The 21366-nt window shown below is 48.6% G+C and overlaps 2 protein-coding genes across 7 annotated transcripts; one reads left to right on the forward strand and one right to left on the reverse strand.

Annotated features, from left to right (window-relative positions):
* The first annotated feature begins 6304 nt into the window (after window positions 1-6304).
* LOC120664478 (transcription factor FAMA-like) lies at window positions 6305-9653 on the forward strand. The gene is made up of 4 exons (XM_039943732.1): window positions 6305-6698; window positions 6844-7476; window positions 8663-9184; window positions 9282-9653. The coding sequence occupies exons 1-4, from the start codon at window positions 6687-6689 to the stop codon at window positions 9369-9371; spliced, it is 1257 nt and encodes a 418-aa protein (XP_039799666.1). The 5' UTR covers window positions 6305-6686; the 3' UTR covers window positions 9372-9653.
* Window positions 9654-9988: 335 nt separating this feature from the next.
* Window positions 9989-16114, reverse strand: LOC120664477 (jasmonoyl--L-amino acid synthetase GH3.5-like). Of its 6 annotated transcripts, none has more exons than XM_039943730.1 (6): window positions 15881-16114; window positions 12878-12914; window positions 12408-12714; window positions 12212-12313; window positions 11280-12097; window positions 9989-10739 (listed from the first exon to the last, which is right to left on the reverse strand). In XM_039943730.1, exons 3-6 carry the CDS (start codon window positions 12692-12694, stop codon window positions 10195-10197), a joined length of 1752 nt encoding a protein of 583 aa, XP_039799664.1. In that variant the 5' UTR covers window positions 12695-12714; window positions 12878-12914; window positions 15881-16114; the 3' UTR covers window positions 9989-10194. The 6 variants fall into 6 exon arrangements, with proteins under 6 accessions (XP_039799664.1, XP_039799662.1, XP_039799660.1 ...); XM_039943728.1 differs by lacking the exon at window positions 15881-16114 and adding an exon at window positions 14709-15085; XM_039943726.1 differs by lacking the exon at window positions 15881-16114 and adding an exon at window positions 14709-15000 and having other exon boundaries at window positions 12408-12710.
* Between the last annotated feature and the right edge of the window lie 5252 nt (window positions 16115-21366).

Here is a 21366-nt window from a genome sequence, read left to right on the forward strand (position 1 = left end):
AGCCCCTGCAGTGGCCAGAATTTGTGCCGAACGCCACCGCAGGTATTTCCGTCCGCTGCCACGATTCCTCGCCGCCGGTGGACTCCATGCCGCCCTGACCCCCGGCCCACTGCACCTTCGCAGGTCCCTCACGAGTTGAATCACGGGATCCAGGAGCCCGGAGGACCCCTGCAGCGCCTCCTCCACGAGCTTCGCCCGTTCGCCGCCGCTCGCCATCGCCGTCGACCTTGCTGCACGCCACTGCGCTGCATCTCCGGCCGACCCGAGCCCCCGGTGAGCACCACCCCGATCCCCTATTTCGTTTACGCTAGCTGGTGTAGCCCGTGTTACACCCTAGGTTCCAGGACGCCGCGAGCCGACGCTCCGCCGCCGCCGCGCCATGGCCGAACCCATCCTGCTGCACCGTAACCCCGCGCTAGGACTCTGTGTGGTTTAGCCACGCTGTGTAGATGCTCCCAGTACCAAAACCCGAGCCATACCGGGGCCGGTACCGCGTGAACGCGGCTCGCCGTCGACCCAGAGCTGCCCCTCACCATGGCCAGCCGCGACCGAGCACCTATTCCTCGCCTAGAGTGCTCAGGTGAATCACGAGTTCCAAGCTGATCACTCCAGACCCAAGAACAGGTTGAATCGACCCCCGGAGCACCGAGAACGGTGAGCTCCGGCGAGCCTGAGCTGAGTGCCGCCGCGGAACTTGAGTTCCGGCGACGCAGCGCCGCCGCGTCCCACGCCAGTTAGGTCCCGGCCGCCCGATCCGCAACCAACGCACCAGATTAGATCGAGATCGGATCAAACCCGAACCGCCAGATCCAGATCCGATGGCCCTCATCCTTAGATACCGCTTCAGCCTGCCCTTTTTGTTAAAGAGCCCCTGGACTTTTCGGGAATTAACCCGCGATCCACTACAGTTCAAAAATAATTCCAGATCAGCCTTGTTTTTAGCGTTTAGGCCCCTGACCTTTCCAGTTTTCGAACCCGCCGTCCAGTCCCTGTCTTTTTGCACGTTAGACCCTAGATCTAACCTTTAATTATGTTTTAGTCCCTGGTTTTTGTGCAAAAACCCCTGTAGTTCAATTTTCTTGCAGTTTAGTCCCTGGACCTTGTTTTAGCCCTAGATTTCGCGTTCTAGCTCCGTTTTAGGTGTTCTTTATGTCCACGCGATCGTTGTAACGCGTAGAATAGTTCTAGCTCAGTTTTGTTTGCTGTTTTTATGTATTGTTGTACTGTTTCTTAGCATTTACCTTTGTTTGCATGTATGTGTATGTGCTGGACCTTGTTTTGGCGTTGCGATCGTGAGTAGACGTTGATCCTTCGGAGGAGTACCAGGAGCCACCTTCCGCGGGGCACTTCGAGCAGCAGGAGCAGTTTAAGGAAGGCAAGTATAACATGAACATTCCTATCACCTTTAAATACAATTTCATACTGCGCAAATATGTCAAAAGTTTATAATATTTCTTGAATATTTCATGTATATTACTTAGCGACTACAAAATATTGTAGAAAATTGCATTTTGACTTTGTGAAATACTTAGAGAATGACTTAGTGAATTACTTGGAGAATGACTTAGTAAATTACTTGGAGAATGATTTAGTGAATTACTTAGTGAAATACTGTGTGAATTAATAAGTGAATATTTCATTGAATTACTTAGTGACATACTTGGAGAATTACTTAGTCGATATTGATGTGAATTACTTAGAGAATTTTTTAAGGGTTTTATTTGTATTCATATTTTAGTTACGATGGACCCGTGACACAAAGACGCGGAAGATGAACAGTTCCTGTTGAATATGATTGCTGAAGGTCAAGGAGATGTCCCTGAACAAGCTGATGATGGGAGCAATACCGACATATATTTGAATATGTCCGGTGATGGAATTGAGCCACCATCTATTCAGGATGACGCTACTGCTAAACAAAGTGCTAATGTACATATCACAACTATACTTATTTGTAGTGACAATCATATTTTCATCTGAATCTATATGAATACTATGAATGTTTTTTATAGTTGTCTGGATCATCGTCGCAGTAGAAAAAGACAAAGCGAGGCCCAACAAAAAAACTGGAAGGGCGGTTCATTATAACGGAAGTTGGTCCAGATGGCGAACCGATCGCTCCAGAAGCTGCCACCAAAAAATTCATAAGACAATCCGGATGTATTGTCAGGGACCACATCCCGATCAGCTTCAGGCTCTAGAAAGCTTCCAATCCAAGCGAGGAACGGGATGCGGTACCCGAAAGAGAAAAAGAATGGTGCTGGCGGGAGCTTAAGAAAAACTTCACAGTTCTAGCTGAATCCGAAGAGATATGCAAGCGCTGGACCCTAAGTAAGATGGCCGAACCGCTGCAATCATTCAAGAAAATTTTGACGAAGAGATATATCAAGACCGGAACCACACCCGTATTTACCGGCGAGCTCGAAAAGCTCAGGGGTCACTGGGATGCATTTGTGAAATACAAGTCTTCAGAGCATGGGCTTCAGAAGGTGCAGAAGGCCAAAGACAATGACTCGAAGAAAGTGTACCATCACACCCTAGGCCAAGGAGGCTACAAGCTTGCAATACCCAAATGGGAGAAGATGGAGCAGGATCTTCTTGACAGAGGCATCCAACCTGCGACCATGAACTGGCCTGAAAGGTCAAGGACTTGGTTTTATGGTCACGGGGGAAGCTTGGACCCATTGACTGAGGACTGCATCTATGGGCCAAACATCCAGCGAGCAGCCCAGAGACTACAGGAGGCCATACAAGCAGCGGCCGAGGGAACATTCCAGCCGGATAGAGAGAGGGACGAGCTGACTTATGCCCTTGGGAATCTAGAGCATCCGGGCCGCACAAGAGGCAAAGGCGTGGTTCCGTGGAAGTATTGGTTCAGGAATTACATTGAATCATATAGAAGCCGGTAAAGAAGAAAGAATGATGAGCGGGAGCACTTGCGAAGGCTAGAGGAACGGCTCATGTCACACGATTAAAGACTGGAGGAAGAGGTTCAACGCCAAGTGACCATAGCAATGAGCCAGCAACAGCAAGCGCAAACGGTGCCACCAGAGCCTAATGTTGCAGCCGATCATCTGTCTCAGTGGAAAAGCAGCTGCGCTTCCACAGACGTCGCCGTCGTCGACCCAACAGGGATCTAGGCCGCAGTTGAAGCGACGGCCCCGCAGCGATTTCCAGTGGATGAGATCACCCAGCAGACACCTTGTGACCTGTAGACTGCCATTAAGAAGTTAATGTTCACTGTTGCATACGGTACTCCATGCCAACCCAACCAGGCGACGTGTACCACGGGCAGCAAATTCCGCCAGGATACACAAGAGTTGGCGTGGAGCAGGTGTGCCAGGATTGGAGACGCTCGAGTTTGATATTCCTGGAGGCGATGGGGAGAGGACACTAGCAGAAGCCATTCATGGCTACATCCTATGGGATAAGCGCTACATTGTCCTAAAGTCGGATGATCAAACACCAAGACCGGCATCTCAGCATGCCTCTCCAAGGCCGGCATCTCCGCAAAACTCCCCAAGGGCAGCACTGTCTCGGCAAGGTTCACCGGCACATTCTCCATCACCATCATCTCATGCGCCGATGAACACTTAAGCGTCACTGTCGCCTCCATGGTCACCCCCTCCGCCGCCGACAAAGAAGCAGAAACAGACGCCGGCAAAGAAGGTAGCTGCACCGGCTAAGGAGCCTCCAAAGAAGAAGGAAAACAAGAAGAAAACCAAGGAGGCTCCTATTAAACCCTGGGACATGAGCCTTAAAGAATGCGATCGGATAACTCAAGAAAGAGTTAAAGAGCACTTCAAGCCGAATCCGAAGCCGGAGCCCGAGAAAGTGATAAACCGGTAGATTTGAATTTTTTTAAGGGAATGTGCGAAGCAAATAAGAGAAAATTCATTCCGAGAGATCCCCCTTCAGACTACGAATGCACAATTATCAAAACTACCGAGAAAAAGAAGAGACAATCAAAGTCGTCGTCGTCCGACGTTCCACAGCTCGGAGCCCAAAAGAAACAATCAATAGAGCCTCTCGTAGTGGGACAGAGGACGCAACAACAAGACTTTGTTACATTTTTTAAAGAATCAAACCTGACGGCGGCTCAGAAGATTGCAGGGGGAGAAGATATTCCAAAGGCCGATGTGGTCATCAAATGGACGTATGAGCTGGGCAAATCTCTTGTACCCCCCGAAGTAGTGTTCGTGCTTCCAACACAAATGTATAAGCTGCACCAGCACTATATGCGTGCGATGGCCAATTGCATCTTCATGCAGAGCGCAAAGATTAAAGATGACGATTTCTTACGAGGGGAGGCCATTATATAGATAAACTGGGAAGAAATTTACCAACTATTCCATCAGGAGGACCTCGACATCTCTATGGTTGGCTTGTGGTTCTGTAAGTATTTTACTCTCCTTACGTATTGTTTTGCATGATCTCAACATACTGATCCCTTGATTTATTCGGTATCATGTAGAATGGAGATACAAACTTGCAGGAGAAAGGGATACTCTCACCTCGGCTTCATCGACCCAATTACTTGTAATTGGAGGATTCTACGCGACACTTCCGATGAGCTATTCCAAAACTTGTTCAAGTACATAAGCGTTCATCACAACAAGCAAATGATATTGTTTCCTTACAACTTTGCGTGAGTGATTCCTTTCGTCTAACTCTTTCTATTCTGTAATCGAATTGTTTAAACCTTAACTACCAAGAACTGTCTCCGTATAATCTTGCAGTGAACACTGGGTTCTAATTGTCATAATTCCCGAGAAGAGCCTACTCGTGGTTATGGACTCATTGAGGAGAAATCCAGAACAATACGAAAATCTTCTTAACATAATGAAAAAGTAATTCTAGCACTACTCCGTCGATGACCGATAATTTGAATCACTTTGTTACTTGACTATAATTGTTCTAATCATGCATAGGATTTGGAAACAATTCGCTAAAAATCATTCAGGCAAATTTGACAAGGAATTGAAGATCAAGACAGATTTTGCGGTACGCACTTGGATGATTCGTTGCACGATTCATTAGTTTTATTATATATTCATGTAAATACCTGATAATTTCTTCTCTCTTAAAGTGTATGAGGTAGAAACAAGACACTAATTTATGCGCATACTATGTATGCGAGAACATTCATGGTCTGGTAGGTCCTCCAAGGGCCTGGACAGATTGGGAGGAGGAAGTAAGTAAAAAACTTATTAATATTTGAACTCGTATTTTAATTAGTCGAAATTAATTATCCTTTTTTTCCATAGGTCGAGGAGATGCGCGATAAACTCATACCGGAGGAAAAGATTATGGCGATTCAAGAACAATTGTCCGGATTTATTGTTGAGCAAGTCCTCGATCCAAAAGGCGAATTCTACTATGATGGACTGTCTAAGATTGACAATCGCAGCAAATATGATAATATACGCGTATATATATAATTAAGAACGAATATACCTATGTAAATATATGTGTGTGTATGTATTAAATTTCTATTTATGAGTATGTATGTATTATATATAAGCACTCTAATAATATATATGTGTGTGTGTATATATATATATAATATTGGTCCTAGACATTTTCATATGTAAAGGAATTCACATGTATAGATATGTGTGTACATATATATATATAAGTGAATTAATTTATATATAAAAACTATCTAGGACAAATATTATATAAGTAACTATATATATGTATATATTAGTGGAGATCATACACACTGAATTCCAATATATAAGTTTAATTGAAATGCAAAAGTATAATTGAAATAGAAAAAAAATTGAGAAAAGAAAAATAGAAAAAAAAGGACCTTTTGTCCCGGTTGGTAACACCAACCGGGACAAAAGGTGCTGCCAGCGCACCCTTTTGTCCCGGTAAGTGTTACCAACCGGGACAAAAAGTAGCTTTTTGTCCCGACCTGGTGTTTCCGGTTGGGAAACCGGGATAATAAGGGTTTTCCAACCGGGACAAATTAGCGTTTTTTTAGTAGCGGCAGCGTTTGCCAAACCCCAAACGGCATCCCACCACCGGAGAAGAATGATCACGGGCGGCGACCTTATAAATCTCGGCCCATGCATCTCATGTCGAAAAGAAGAAAGCAAAAAAAAGGGAAGGGCGATCCGTGACCGATCCATCCATCCATGACGCGTCGTCGGCGACGATGCCGACGGAGATCAAGAAAAGCTGAGGCGGGGAGCGCCGCGCATGTGAAGAACATAACTCACCGGCCGGAGCTAAGCTCCGCAATGAGGCGGCCGCCGCGCCGCGGTCGAATTCATCAGCCTCTCCTCGTATCCACGCGCGCCCCGGTATATATCCCCCTAATCAATGCGGCCAAGAGGCTCCTGCTCCTCCCGTCACCATGCTCAAATAAACGAAAAACACAAAAAAGCTAGCTAAGTAGTACTAGCTAGTCTTCTTCTTCTTCCTCCTCCTCCTCCAACATCTTGTTCGCCAGCTGCCATCCCTGCAAAACCATCCTACAAAACATGGCCGTCAGTGGATGATGCCATCAGTTCTTCAGCCTGCTGGGAGCGAGCTTGCTTGTTAGCTGCCCCATGCGCACGTAGATACACACGTACTGCTTGTGAGCCTGCGTGCATGTGTCCATCGTGAGTTCATCAAAGCACCAGAGCTAGTCGATCGATCGGCGCGTGCGATCATACTGCCGTGATCTGATCATGGACAAAGAGGTATGCGACGCGCGCGTATGCATGCATGACGATGCGCGCGGCTAGCTGCCATGTTTTCAAGTTTGAAAAGTTCTCGCTCTCTAGATACTCAATGCAAGGATTACTGATGTGCTTGTTTGCAAATGATCGATGCTCCGCGTCGCAGAAGGGGAGCCACCACAGTCACCTGGACAGCTTCGCGCCCCTGAAAGGCGCGGCGCCGGGGGACCAGCCCGGCGGTGGCGCCGAGATGGTCGACTACATGCTGGGCCAGGCGCCGCCGCCCGCTCAGCCGCCGCAGGGCCAGGTGTCCTTCGACAAGCTCAGCTTCTCCGACGTGCTGCAGTTCGCCGACTTCGGGCCCAAGCTCGCGCTCAACCAGCCCGCCGCGTCCGCGGGCGTCGACGACCCCGGTGACGACGAGGACGACGACGACGGCTACTTCTTCAGGTTCCAGTCCCTGCCGTCCCTCCCCGGCGGTCAGGGACAGCATCACGCGGACGACCGTGAGGGCAGCAAGGCAACGGCCGACGACGGGGGCGCGCACAACGGCGGCGGCGGAGGCGTCTCCGAGAGCACGACGCTGGTGCAGCAGGCCGACGGCGGCGGGCGCGCGGAGAAGGGCGGCGGAGACCAGGGGAAGAGCGGCCGGCGGAAGCGCCCCCGGACTGTCAAGACGAGCGAGGAGGTGGAGAGCCAGCGGATGACGCACATCGCCGTCGAGCGCAACCGCCGGCGCCAGATGAACGAGTACCTCAGGATCCTCAGGTCACTCATGCCGGGATCCTACGTCCAGAGGGTACGTTGAGATCAGCGGCCTTATTAAAAAAATCAGTGGCAAATTAGTGTAAAAGATTTTGGGTGACTACTATTGAATACCTTTAATCCATTCTAAAATGGAAGACGTTTTAGTGTTGTCCTAACTTCAAAGTTAACCTTGATCAAGTTCATAGAAAAACTATAACATCTATATTACTTAAAAAAATAATTTGTTATTATAGGTGTTGGCATATTTTTTCCATATAAATTTAGCCAAAGTTAGAAAATATTGACTTACAGCAAAAACTAGAAACATCTTACATTTCGGAATGGAGGGGATAGAACTTATGATTTCAACTTTGAAAAAAGTGTTTGTTTTTTAAACAATTGCATTGCTTGCTCATCTATTGTTTTTTAGTAAATATTTTGTTCAATTTCTTGCATCCTATCCAACAATAGCTATGTAGAGTTTTCTTGGTCAGATTCACGATGTTAGGGTTTTATTTGATAGAAATGGAGGCAGTACAAGAGGGGGTGAGTGGCGCTAAGGTGAGATCGGTTCTAGGGTTTGGAGGAGAGATCAAAGCCTTAATGAGTTTGAATGATGCCCAAATTTTCGTTGTTTTCTATAACATTGAAAACCATAGATTTGTATAATGATTGATCCTGCCACTACGAAAATCGTACATATATTGTGCGAATCGTGATCTGTTAATATTTAAACGCCTACTCGACGGTGAATTGAATGTCAATTATATGAGCCCTACATGTTTATACTCCCTCTGTTCCAAAATGGAGATTGTTTTGGTAAATCTAGATACATGGATTTTTTCATGCACCTAGATAAACATTATGTCTAGATACATTGCAAAAATTATGCATCTAGATTTGCTAAAATGACGTACAATTTAGAATGGAGGGAGTAGTCAGTTATGCTACGTCATCATTATATTTTTGGCTCACACGCTAATTAGTGTCTAACACATATACTATAGCCTATAGGCTACCAAAAATAATGAAATCGAATAGGAAGTTAAATATGGACGTCATAGTCACTTATCAGCACGAAGACAACTGAAAAAATGAGTTGTGTGAGAAGTGAAAAAAATATATATATAGTTGTGTTATGAATTTGTTGGTTTTCCTGGTAACAAAATGTAAGTTCAAGATACAATCGTACGAGTACATTAATTATTGTAACTGACTGACACGCATGCTGGCTGCAGGGAGACCAAGCATCCATCATAGGAGGCGCCATCGAGTTCATCAGGGAGCTAGAGCAGCTGATCCAGTGCCTGGAGTCTCAGAAGCGGCGGCGCCTGTACGGCGGGTCCGGCGACGCACCACGGCCGGTGGTGGACGCAGCCGGGGCCGGCGCACCGACGTCCACCCAGCAGCACCACCAGCCACAGGTGCCGCCGGCGGCGGCGTTCTTTCCTCCGAGCCTCCCCTTCCCCGTGGCGTCGTCCGGCGGCGGCGACGGCGGCGCCGCCAAGATACTGGACCTGGAAGCCGGAGGCGCCGACGCCGCCAGCGGGCTCCGGGAGGAGGTGGCCGAGAACAAGTCGTGCCTGGCGGACATCGAGGTGCGTGCGCTGGGCGCAGACGCGATGATCAAGATCCTGTCCCGGCGACGGCCCGGGCAGCTGATCAAGACCATCGCCGCGCTGGAGGACATGCAGATGTCCATCCTGCACACCAACATTACCACCATCGAGCAGACCGTCCTCTACTCCTTCAACGTCAAGGTACATCACATATATACGTTTAGTGTGTGTGTGTGTGTGTGTGTGTTGAACTGTTGATTCGTGAGGATTGAATATGTTTCGTTCTGCCACGTCATAGATCCTCGGCGAGGCAAGGTACTCGGCGGAGGAGATCGCCGGCGCCGTCCACCAGATCCTCAGCTTCATCGACGTCAACTACGTCCTGTGATCTCTTATAGTCTCTGTATCAAGACCCACGAGAGGGGGCTCCCATTAGCGTTGGACAGCGGCTTGTCTATTTAAATATGAAAAGTGCTATCCCCCTTCTATAAGTGCTTGATTATATAGCATAATAAACTGTGTTTTGTTCGTTTCTAGTATGTATGCAAACTGATTGGAGGGCAAGTTAAAGATTAGCAATAGTTGTAGTATTATATTCAGAGACAATGTGTATGATTGAAGTGTACTGCAATTATCAGCTAGCTGAACAAGAGGATGCTTTCTACTGTCACGTCTCATGGACCATTGCCCCTTTCAACCTTTTCCATGTAATCAGTGCTTTTCCTGGGTGTCGCTGACTATGTTATGGGTACCCAACAATAAGGCTGCCATCATTACAGGATGATCCTAGCTAGATCCTAGTAGCCCACAAAGTGCTGCTGAATAATAAAGAGAAAAGAAAAGTGCAGAGAGGAAAGAAAGCAGCACCTCACTGCAGCCCAATGTCATAAGTGATGCATGAATCTCCAAAACTACGCTACCTTAAGATGTTCAGATAAAGATGGGCTGTGTTTACTATGGAATCTGGAGCATGAATGCATTTACTTGCTGTGAACAGAAATCACAAGACAGGAAGGATGCAGCAACTTCACTTTTTCTGATACCTCTTGGTACAACTGCATGTGGATTTACAGAGATTCTAGCCACCAGCAGCACTAGAATATGTAGTATTATGGCAAGAGACTAAAACAGATTGTTTTCTTTATCTGAAGACTAAAACAGAACATGGAAGAAAAGATAATTACATGGAACTAGCAGCATTTCCTTTTTTGTCACAGCCCATAGGCGGTACTGAAGTAACTTTTGGTGGTGTTCCTACTTAGTATCTGCAGTACCTTGATGTTCAACGGGTTGACGAATCGAGGCGTCTTGAACTGACTCACAGCACCACCAAGGCTCAGGAAGTAATCTAGGATCTCCTCAAAGGTTCCCTTCTTAAGAATCCGTAGCTCAAGGGGGCCAATGGTCCTAATCTTCCTTGAACCCACGTAGCCCGCATCAACAAAGGCTAGATCCAAGCAATTTGCACAGCTTCGTAAGACATCCTCGCTCGCATCAGAGCTCAGCTCCCAGAAGATGACATAGCGACCGGGATCACTAGACTTCTCCACAAAGCTAGTAAAATCCACAATTTCCAGCTTCTCCGCTTCCAAGAGCTTTCCTGCCTCCTCAACAGCCAGTTGGAGATCTTTCTCAGTGTTCTTGTCGATGTTGATGCTCAGGACTAGGCTTCTGCGGCAGATGAACTGGAGCTCAGGTGTTGAGTTGTGGAAGCCTGCTACCTTCACAATATCTCCTAGCCTGTACCGGTACAGACCTGCAACAACATAGCCAAAAAGGGATTGCAATGATATTCAGAGATATGATATATTTCTCCAGCAATTTAAGCAAACTTTTATATTCAAGTCATTGCACCTAAGCTTCAAACGTATCTGAAAATGTTGTGACAAATGTGTTAGGAGAACTATTATCTCAGATAATAAAGCATCTATGTGCGTTTGGTGATTACTAATTTCAAGAGATTGTGCAGGTATGTATACCTAATACAATATGAACAAAACTCTAATGAATAGGCTGCAATGAGTGGACCACAAATACAAGCAATAATTACTTTATGTGCTGAAGGCATAAGCTTGATGTATTCATACCAACTGTCTGCCTTTTGGTTTTCTGTTCAAATATGCTTTTCATTGAAAATTAAGCATAAACCATTGGGCAATAGCTTATACTTCTGAAATACTACTACTGTAAGTTAACATATCTGAATCAGGTGACAGTAGTAGAAATATACCATATAATTGCAAATGAATCTCAAATCAGGATTGTTTGGTAAGTTGGTAACAGAGAAGGGATGTACCTCCAAAGGTAGTTATTACAACTTCATAGATTTTGCCGATCTTGACTTCAGTCAGGCCAACTGGATCTGATTCTATGTAATGAATTGATGCACTGTTCTCCAACTCCTGTCCTTTTGGTTTTTCCAAAGGAATGAACTCGAAATAACCAGTCTGAGGGTGCACAGCATATGTCACCTGTTCAGGTGGCAGTGTGGGGTTTATATTAGCGCCAATCCATCCCTCAGATGCACCGTAGTCTGCGCTTATCAGTGGTAAGTGGCCAGCATAATGTCTTAATTTCTTAAGATATGGTTCCATTGATCCTGTCATGATGCCGTAGACATACTTTGCATTTGGCCAGAGTGCTGGGATTACACCATACCAGTTGCTCAAGCCAATACACTTCCTGTGGATCGACTCAGCAAGTTCAGGGTTGGGCTTCAGGATCTTCGTAACAGCTTCACGAATCGATGGCACTGTAACTTTCTTTGAGAGAACACCATCTCTTATGTCAGCACATAAATCTTCCCAAACCTCCTCAAATGTTTGAAATGCATGGACTAAGCTGTGAGCAAATGTTGAGAACACCTGATGGACCTCGTCAGAGTATATTAACCCACAGAGCAAGTGACAATATAAGGACTGGTGGAAGTCAGGGCCAAAAACAACTTCATCAGGACTGCAGCACTGAGACTGGATATCCTTCATCCCTTCCTTGTAACGTGACCTCCTGTACAAGTTTGTTGTTGCAGTTGTAGCAAGGATGCCACCTTTTGTTATCACTTGCTTGCTACCATAGATAAACTGCAAGGCTTTTCCTTTGCCTATGGGATATTCACTGCAAAAGGAACAAAATGTTATTTTAAAAGTTTAGGATGCAAGATATCAAAACACTAGGCAACAATTTGACTACATAAATAAGCAATACATAAACATAACTGAAGCTGCTCACCGGTTCCTAAATGCATAAGAAGTCTGGAATATTTGAAGTGTGGTCTCAAGCAATTCATCATTAAATGGCAAGAACTTGGGCTTTCCCTGTGTTGTCCCAGAACTAGAGCCAAAGACAGAGGACAAGGTTACAAACATGGAACTTCATAGATCAATATATACAATAAGAGGACAAAATTTTCAAGTAATAACAGTACCTGAGAGACAGGGAAGTGACGGGCTTCCCAGTGAGCAGTGGTGAGGTATCACCATCAGCAATCCTTTGGATATATGGCTCAACATCGCTGTGAACGCACAGGGGGATGCAAGATTTGTAGCTCTCTACATCCGCCCTCCCATTGAGGCCATAGTGGTTCAGATATTCAGCATCAGCGTTCAACTCGAGGATCTTTCTTAGTGTATCCTGCTGCACGCGTCCAGCATCGCGATCGCGTGTTAATGTCTCAAACTCATTGATTGTCTGTTCACAGCTACAGATCGGCATTTGTACTGGCAGAATCCTGGCTTTATGTCCATAAAGAAACCAAACAAAAAATTGTAAGAACAGGCACACAAATTATACATGAAGAGTAAGCAAAGTTTTGGCTACTTAAATGGGTACAGCTGAAGGCATTGCTGTTGCAAAAAAAATTTTGGAAGTTGAGATACAATGCATGGTAAAATATACCTCGGTTTACAACTACTAACCGAGCTGGAAACCAAACCTGCAGCACAGTTGGGGAAGTCTATCAAAAGAATAGCAAGAAAGTATTTAAGGACACTGAACTCTACCCTGACATGAGAACTGTACAAATTCACTAACTTATAAAATGGATACCATAGCAGGCCAGGATAACAAGAGAAAAGGGAGTAAAAGCAAAAAAAAAAAGTGGTATGATGTACACCTACTAAAGCCAACAACCAGAAAAATAGGGCAACTTTGCAAACCACCTGTAGAAAGATTGACAGAATAATGTTAAGTTGGTCTTCACTTTCCAACCCGAACTTATACTAATATAATCCATCAGAATCCCGAGAAAGTAGGTATTATCTCTCAACCTTTTTTTTCACTACAGATTCCACAAGCATAAGAATTGCAACATGAGACAAACCTATAAAAGCTAGACAGATACTGGCAGGAGCCAGGAGGAGAACAGCTTGCTAGGCTATCCAAACTATGATTCCTGATGCCAGTTTGACAATACAAGCAATAAAGCAGTATCTTAAATAACGAAACATAAACATAGCAAATTAACAACAGATGACCAGGCAATTTGCAAGCTTACAACTCACTGTACCATTCTTTCGGTGTCCAGAGCCCCATACTAGCAATGACACCTACCACTGACCACTCTACCACATCCTTTACACATCAGTCATATAGATACGTTTCTTTCGTGAAATATAGGACCAATCATAGGGATACGGACGATTAAAAAAACTAAAACAAAGATGCAGATTGGTGGTTGATTAGCTGGGTTATTTTTAGGTAGGGTTGGCCCTAACAGCACAGCAGAGGGAAAGAACATGCTGCTGCGAAAGTGCGAAGTGTGTGCAAGTGCCAAGAGATGCCCAGAAAGGCACAGGCAAGGGCAGCCTTCCCTGACAAACTGAACAGGAATCCACCATGGAAGGAGAGGAGGGCGGAGTAATTGCCGCACGCCCGCACGGCTCACTGCACCTGGTACTGGCTAAAAGAGGAAGCAAATCCATAAAAGTTCACTGTGCAAGCGTTGCCGCAGAGGGATAAAATGCGTGCTTTGACTGTTCGCTTCGGGGTGCCAACGATCTGCAATCGGGATTAACACCATTCCCGTGACTTTTGAGCCTCTGTGGGCCGTCCAATGATATGATCGATCGCTACAGTACGCATGCTACAGTGTTCCCTTTGTGACTTCGCCTTAATGAAGTCAGACAAGTTGGATCGAACGATCTGTAGGGTGTAGGCAGGTTGCTGCTGCTGCTCTGCATACGCCATACGGCACCCACCTTGGCACAAAATTCATGGTCTGGTTTCTGTTCGCCTGTAAAAAGCTGCTGGCGATGCAACAAAGAGGAATATATGCGGTGAATTTGTGCAGGCAATCTCGTTTGCCCGCCAGGGGGGAATCAGAGCGCGAGTCAACCCGTGACAGGAAACAAAGAGCGTCCTTTTTAGTAGCTCGCTGACCAGAGATTCTCGTGAGGATTTTTAGCGCGAGGGATTCGGAAACCGAAGCGGGGCATCTGGAAGGGTGTGTTCGGCTAAAAAAAATCTCGAAATTTTGGGAAAAAGAAATGGTACGGAAAACGAACAGTGTGGTGGATTGGAAAAGGAGGATCGAGGCCATCCGCCCACGGGAAGAAAGATTTGAATTTGATTGCGCACAGTCACCCACGGGAAGAAAGATTTGAATTTGATTGCGCACAGTCACAGGTCAGAGCGGAGAAAGGTAGTGGCCAGAACAGAGCACAACAAAACAAACTCTTCGGAAGAATCCAATCATCCAGCGAGGCGAGGGCGAGGCAGGGCTCCTTACCAGGACCAGCGGAAATGAACCCGAGCCCGGATGGATCTGCACTCCCGCCGGCACCGGCAGAGGGGGGCGGCAGCGGGCGGCTCTGGCGCGACGCCTGCCCTTCGGCGCGGCCAGGCGAGGTGGCTCCGCCCGCGCTGGCCGGTGACCGCGTGAGCCTGGAGGCGGTCTCGTCCGTGACGACCGACGACGGGGGCCCGGCCGCCGGCGAGACCGCGGGGACGGACGGCGAGGCTGGAGCAGAATGGGACAAGGATCCCGGGCGGGGCTGATGGCTCATGGGACTGCGGAGAGGGTGCGGAGGATTATAAGAAGGCGGATGGACGGAGGCCGGGCGGGACTGGGCGGCGATTTCGGATGTGTCGGGGGTGGCCAGTGGAAAAGCGGACAAAATCAGAAGCCGGGGAGGGGGATTTGACCCCCGGCCGGGTTGCCCCACCCGTCCCGTCTCCTTCCTCCTCCTCGCAACAACCCGTTAAGCACCCGCCCTGCCTTGTCTCGCCGACCCGCATCGATGCGGCGGCGCATCGTTGCTCCGCCTCGCCGGTGGCGCCCTCGTTGCTTCTCCTCGTCCCAAACGCGACTCGCCGACCGGTGGGCCCGGACAGCACGCTTAGCCATGCATGGCATGGACGGTAGCGGCCGGGACGGACGCAGCCAAGGCTTTGCGTTTGCACATGTCCCGTGTCTTATTGTAAGGCACGTACGAATACTAGGCAAATGCCATTATACACGATATATAAAAAATTAATAGTACGTGGTCGAGAAATTTCTGTAAAATAAAATAGTACGCTGTATACAAAAGACCGTTTGGAATTGACGTTCTGAGATCGAGAGCAAGGGAAAAGATATTCTTACTCTAAGAAGCTACAGGACACATGATCTTCTTTTTTTAATCTTTTTTTCGTGAAAAGGGGATGTCTGATCTTGTCAATCCTGAGAAAACGATTGTTCATGAAATGGGCACTGACCATTCACTTCTACTCATAAATCAAGCTCCACATAGTATGGATACCACTTTACGACAATATTCCAACTTTAGAAAGGAGTACATCCTACAATTTTTTGAAGCCATGCCAAGAAGAAGGCATGATAATCCACTAATCACTATATGGAAAACAACAAGATTAATATTTTAACCCTTCCAGAGACAAAAGTGCCAGAAAATCACTCACCGACGATTCAAGTAACGGACAATAAGTTGACGTCGTCAACTAGCTAACTATACGAGGCGTGGCTAGGCTTTTCCTCGCAGGACGAAGGGATGAGAAGGTTCGATGGCGAAATAGAGCACCGGGAACTATCGGATGAGAGGTCGTCAACTAGCTAACTATACGAGGCGTGGCTAGGCTTTTCCTCGCAGGACGAAGGGATGAGAAGGTTCGATGGCGAAATAGAGCACCGGGAACTATCGGATGAGAGAAGCTACTGCCCCTCCCAGCCATTTTATAGCCTGCGTCGCCCGGGGGGGGGGGGGGGGGGGGGGGGCTGTACTCATGTGCTGAGTAGTCATCTAATCTTTTTTATTTTTTTGTTCGTTATCTTTCTGTGTGCATGTCTACATTTTGCCTTTGACTGTGCAAACACACTGACAAGGGGGAACAGTAGAGATGATTATTACTCCCTATGTTCCAAAATATAGGTTGTTTCAATTTGACTTTTCTAGATTTTTAGATTTTACTCTGCACCTAGACATACATTGCATCTACCAAAATGACCCACATTTTGGAATGAAGTACATGTATAGGTATGAATTGTTATAGTGTGTTTCACATTTTAAAAAGATATATATGTGATTTCAACATATCTGTAGCAATCCTATTACATCATTTTGTCTTTATTGAGATATCATGACTTACCCTATTTGGGCACGAGCAAATAGTGGTGGCCATATTTTGTTGTAATCAAAGATTTTGTCGTATCTGCTTGAGCTATATCTAGTCTTTTCGGTTAGAAATCATAATTATCAGTGATCTCAATGTATCTGTAGTGACTTGTTTATATCCAATTTTTCTTTTTTCAAGATACTAACTCATCGTGTCTGCATTAGTTAGTGTTATCCATATATTTTTTTTCTTGCGGGTGTGTCGTGTACCATGATTAGGGGCACCCTAATTAAGGGACTAAAACCGCCTTAAAACGCAAACACATGCTGGGCAACCAGGCCCACGAAGGCCTGCAGCCTCCTTCTAATCTGGAAGAAAGGAAAGGACTCAAAGAAGCCTAGCACGCGGCCCACGTACACAGTGCGGCCTGTCCGCACCCCCCTCAGACCCGCGGGGTGATCTCCACCTCGCTCAAGGGCTCCCCGCCGAAGCCCTCGACCGCGCCCCGCGCCTCCGTCTCGCTCGAGTGTAGCGAGCCTGCCCTCGAGAAAGCGGATCGTCTACGCCCTAAGGAGCTGAGCAGCCGGACCCCGTGGGGTCCGACTCCATCTCACCGGACCAACGGTCCCGGACCCGCTTCCCGCTCAGAGACGGGTCCGGTGTCACCACGTGTCCCAGAGATGGAAATGCTCGTCACCTGTGGCCGAGGACCCGGACCCCCGCAGATGGGTCCAGGACTCCCACGTGCCTATCCGGACCCCTGTGAGCTCTCGGCTCAACTAGCTGCTCGGGAGGGGTCCGGAGCCGCCATGTGTCACGCGGACGCGGGCACGGGCACAAGCCTTCCGCTGAAAGCTCCCTCACCAACCAGTATTAAGTGCGAGTGGTTGAGGCGTGCTCTTCTGACGCCGGGCAAAGCCACCCCTCGACAGAAAGGACAAACGGTCCTTCCACTCACCCCCCACCGTAGGAAGGCATTAATGCCAACCACTTCTCCACAGCGCCTGGGTCTGACGGTGCCAGGCCGCCATCCCCCACAGTGGCTGTGACCGGAGTCTTGTCCGCCAACTCCGGTCACTGCTCTACCATTCCGGACGCTGTGATGACACTGTGGGAACCTACGACGCAGTGCAAGACGTGCTCGGCACTGCTCCAGCTACTATGTTGCCAACTCCCCATTCCTCTTTCGTACTTTCCCTTCCGCGGAACCCCCGAATGACATGGGCGCGACTCTCGGAAGCGACTCCGGCCTTGACCACGAAAAGACCCTGGCTTGCAGGACCTTCGGAACGCCGCCATTACGCCCGCTGGAGCCGCCAGGACGCCGGCGTGATCTCCGCCAGACCAAGGATGATGCCCAGGACGACAGCCACGCCCGACGCCATACTCCACAGTGTACTTCCCACAGTGCACGACCACTGCACCCCCGCGATTCGGGGAAAAGACGACGACTTTCATGACCCCCTGTGCATGTACACCGTCCTCCTTGTGTCTATAAAAAGAGGAGGCGGGCGTTCCCTTAGGGGGGTCGGCCCATTCGGTAGGAAACAACACTTCGCACTACTAGCAGAGCACACACGCTCCTCTGAACCCGGATATTGGCACTCGCCTCAATTAATTCCTTCTCTAGCAGAGACTTGGGAGCTTCCCTCCCTCTCTCGCCTTGCCTGTACCCCCTACTACAGGCACCCCCGGTGCAAGATAGTACAGTGCTCTCGCACACCCCTCTGCTGGACGTACGGCCGCACGGCCGGAACCAGGATAAACCCATGCGTTACTGTGTTGACTCTTGCATCAACATCTGGGACGAGGAACACGCATCATCATCACTGGTTGGGTCCAGACCGCCGGGTCAGGGCACCGATAGGGTGCTAGCTATGTCTGTTAAGTGTGGAGGCTAACCATGCATTGAGATGATTTCATCATATCTACTATCTCCATTTCAAAATATAATAACATCTAGACTTGGTTAAAATCAAATATTTTAATCTTTGACCAATAATATCTCCAAAAATAATTATTTTTAAATAGAAAATATTACATTTTGTGATAGTTGGTTTCATTATGAATAAACTGATACCATTTTTATGTTATCAATCTTTATAGTTCTTTTACTATCTACGGTTAAAGTTTAAAATATTTGACTTCGAAAATCTAAAAATAGCTATATTTCGGGATGGAGGTAGTACATAAGTACATGTTTATTTTCTTTTTTTCATTAGAAGTAATAATGTTAGTGATCACAACATATTTGTCTTGACAAATTTTCACCTAACTTTTCTTTCTTCAAGATGTTATGAACTCTGTTAGATATTTTATGGTCTAGGAGGACCATAATTTATTTAATTAAATTAAATTAATCTAGGTTCATAATAAATGCTATGGTTATGAAATAGTGTGCCAATTCAACTTAGGAGGCAACTATGCGCAGAGCCCTCTCGCATTAGCTCTACACGGAGAGCCCGGGCTCTCACGTTACCCCTGCCGCGTGAGTCCCACCTTATCACTTACCTCCCGCATCGTCTTCCTCTCATGCTCCTCCATGCCGCCTCCATCTGCATCCTCGCCTACCCACCTCGCCCCCGCCTTGCCCTCGACCCCCGCCGCCGTCCAACCGGCTCCGGCGGCGGTGCCCCCGCCCCCGCCGCCCACCCTGTCGCCCGAACGTGTGCCGCCCCCACCCCCGCCTCGCCCCTGCCGCCTGCCTCGCCAGCATCGGAGGAGCACCCCCGCCTCACCCTTGCCACCCGCCACGCCGGCGTCGCCTCCGACGCCGGCAAGCGCCGCCCTCTCCAACCTCTTCCCCTCCACTCCCCCATCCCGGCCACCTCCACCGCTCGGCCCCTCCACCGACCCCGCCCACCGGTTGTCCACCACCACCCGGCCGGCGGCGCCATCACCGCCGGCCTCGCCGCCCACAACCCGCCTCCTCCGCTGGGCCGGCCGCCGCCCACGGCCATCCCTCTAAGGTCGTCGGCCATGGAGCTACCCTAACCCCGCCGGCCTCCGCCGCCACCCGCGGCCGGCGGCGGCCCCGCCACCGACCGCCCATCCCGTCGCCGGAGAAGATGGCAAGTGCCACTGAGCAGCTGTGTTCTCAATTTGTTACTTCTTCCTGTGTGCTCAAGGAAGTAGGAAGGGGGCTCTCGAGATAAGCCTACATCGAGAGGGCTCTCGATGTAGTTTTTCCGTTCAACTTAATGGGTGAAACGTTGCGTATATCTATTGGAGAAGTTGAGAGGGCTGCCGCCGGCTAGTGTGCTGTGCCATGCATGTGGGAAGGGAAAAGGTTTTGCTATATGGAAAATTTGATGGCGTCAATTTACTGGTAGCCTATTACTATCAGGATTGATGGGCGTCAGTTTTTGTCTCCATGATGGGATTGATTCCATTCATCAGTTACTAAAAACGCCATAGCAGTCACCATTCGCAAAGTTAAAAACCTTTTTTCCCTGACGATCAGACTAGCGTGACGACAACACACAGAACCTTCCTCCTCTCTTTTGAGTTGCTTCTGAGTTCTTCCCGTTCCATCTCCTGCGCGCACACGAGATGGAAGAGTAGGCCTCCGGAATGTCTCCGTCCGCTGGATTCAACTGCTCGGGTGAGGACGACAATCACGTTTTTGGGGAGTGCGACGCGGCACGACTACTCGTCTCGCACGACTTGACGGGATCTTCACAGCGACTTCTCTGCACTGCACCAAGTGGGACGACTACATCGACCAAGCACCATGTCGCTTTCGGGTGCTTCCGGCCCTGCCGCTGGGTATGTCGATTTAATTCTGAAAATTGCTAATTTTGTGTCTAGTGTCTACAGCATGTTCAACGTGTTTTTATTGAGAAATATCACATGTCATGTCTTGCTGTTTGGCACTGGAATATTTTTCATGATGATGTTTGTCGGTGTCCTGACCCGGCGGTCCGGCACCAACTAGTGAAGATGCTGTGTGATCCCTCACCCTGGATGGTTGATGCAAGAGGTAACACAGGAACGCACGGATTTATCCTGGTTCCGGCCGCGGGGCCGTACGTCCAACAAAGGTGTGCGAGCGCACTGTACTATCTTGCACCGGGGTGCTTGTAGTAGGGGGTACAAGTGAGGCGAGAGAGGGAGGAAAGCTCCCAAATCTCTATTAGACGATTGAGGCAAGTGCCAATATCAGGAGAACGAGCGGCGCGAAGCTAAGGAGTTGGTCGTATGAGAGCGTGGAGGCGAGAGAGGATCGATAAGATAGAGCCCGCCTCCCCTTTTATAGACACAAGGAGGGGCGGTGTACATATACGGGAGGGGGAAGAAGTCGCCGTTTCTCCCCGAATCGGGGGCGCACAGTGAACAACTACTGTAGAAAGTACACTGTGGGCACTAGAGATCATGGCGTCGGGCGTGCGGTTGTCCTGAGCGTCGTCCTTAGCCTTGTGGAGATCGTGCCGGCGTCCTTGTGGCTCCAGTGGGCGTCGTGGTGATTGCTGTGGGGGGGTACCGTCCTCCGTGCTCGACGTGGCAGGGTGCCGAGGGTCCTGCGGGCGGGGGTCTTGCTCTAGTCAAGGCCTGGACCGCGTTGGAGGGTCGCGCCCATGCCGATTGAGGGTTCCGCAGCAGGGAAAGTACACATGGTAGTACGGGGAGTTGGCAGCACAGTGGCGGGAGCAGTGCTGGCCACGTTCGCACAGGGCGCCGCAGATTCCCACAGTGGCGCCACAGTACCGGGGATGGCTGAGCAGTGACTGGAGTTGGCGGATGGGATTCCGGTCACAGCTGCTGTGCGGCGTGGTGACCTGACGCCGCCTGGCCTCCCACTCCGCGGTGGAGTGGTTGGCATTTATTGCTTCTGT

The sequence above is a fragment of the Panicum virgatum genome, chromosome 3N (genome assembly GCF_016808335.1).
Source record: "Panicum virgatum strain AP13 chromosome 3N, P.virgatum_v5, whole genome shotgun sequence".
Taxonomy (NCBI): Eukaryota; Viridiplantae; Streptophyta; class Magnoliopsida; order Poales; family Poaceae; genus Panicum; species Panicum virgatum.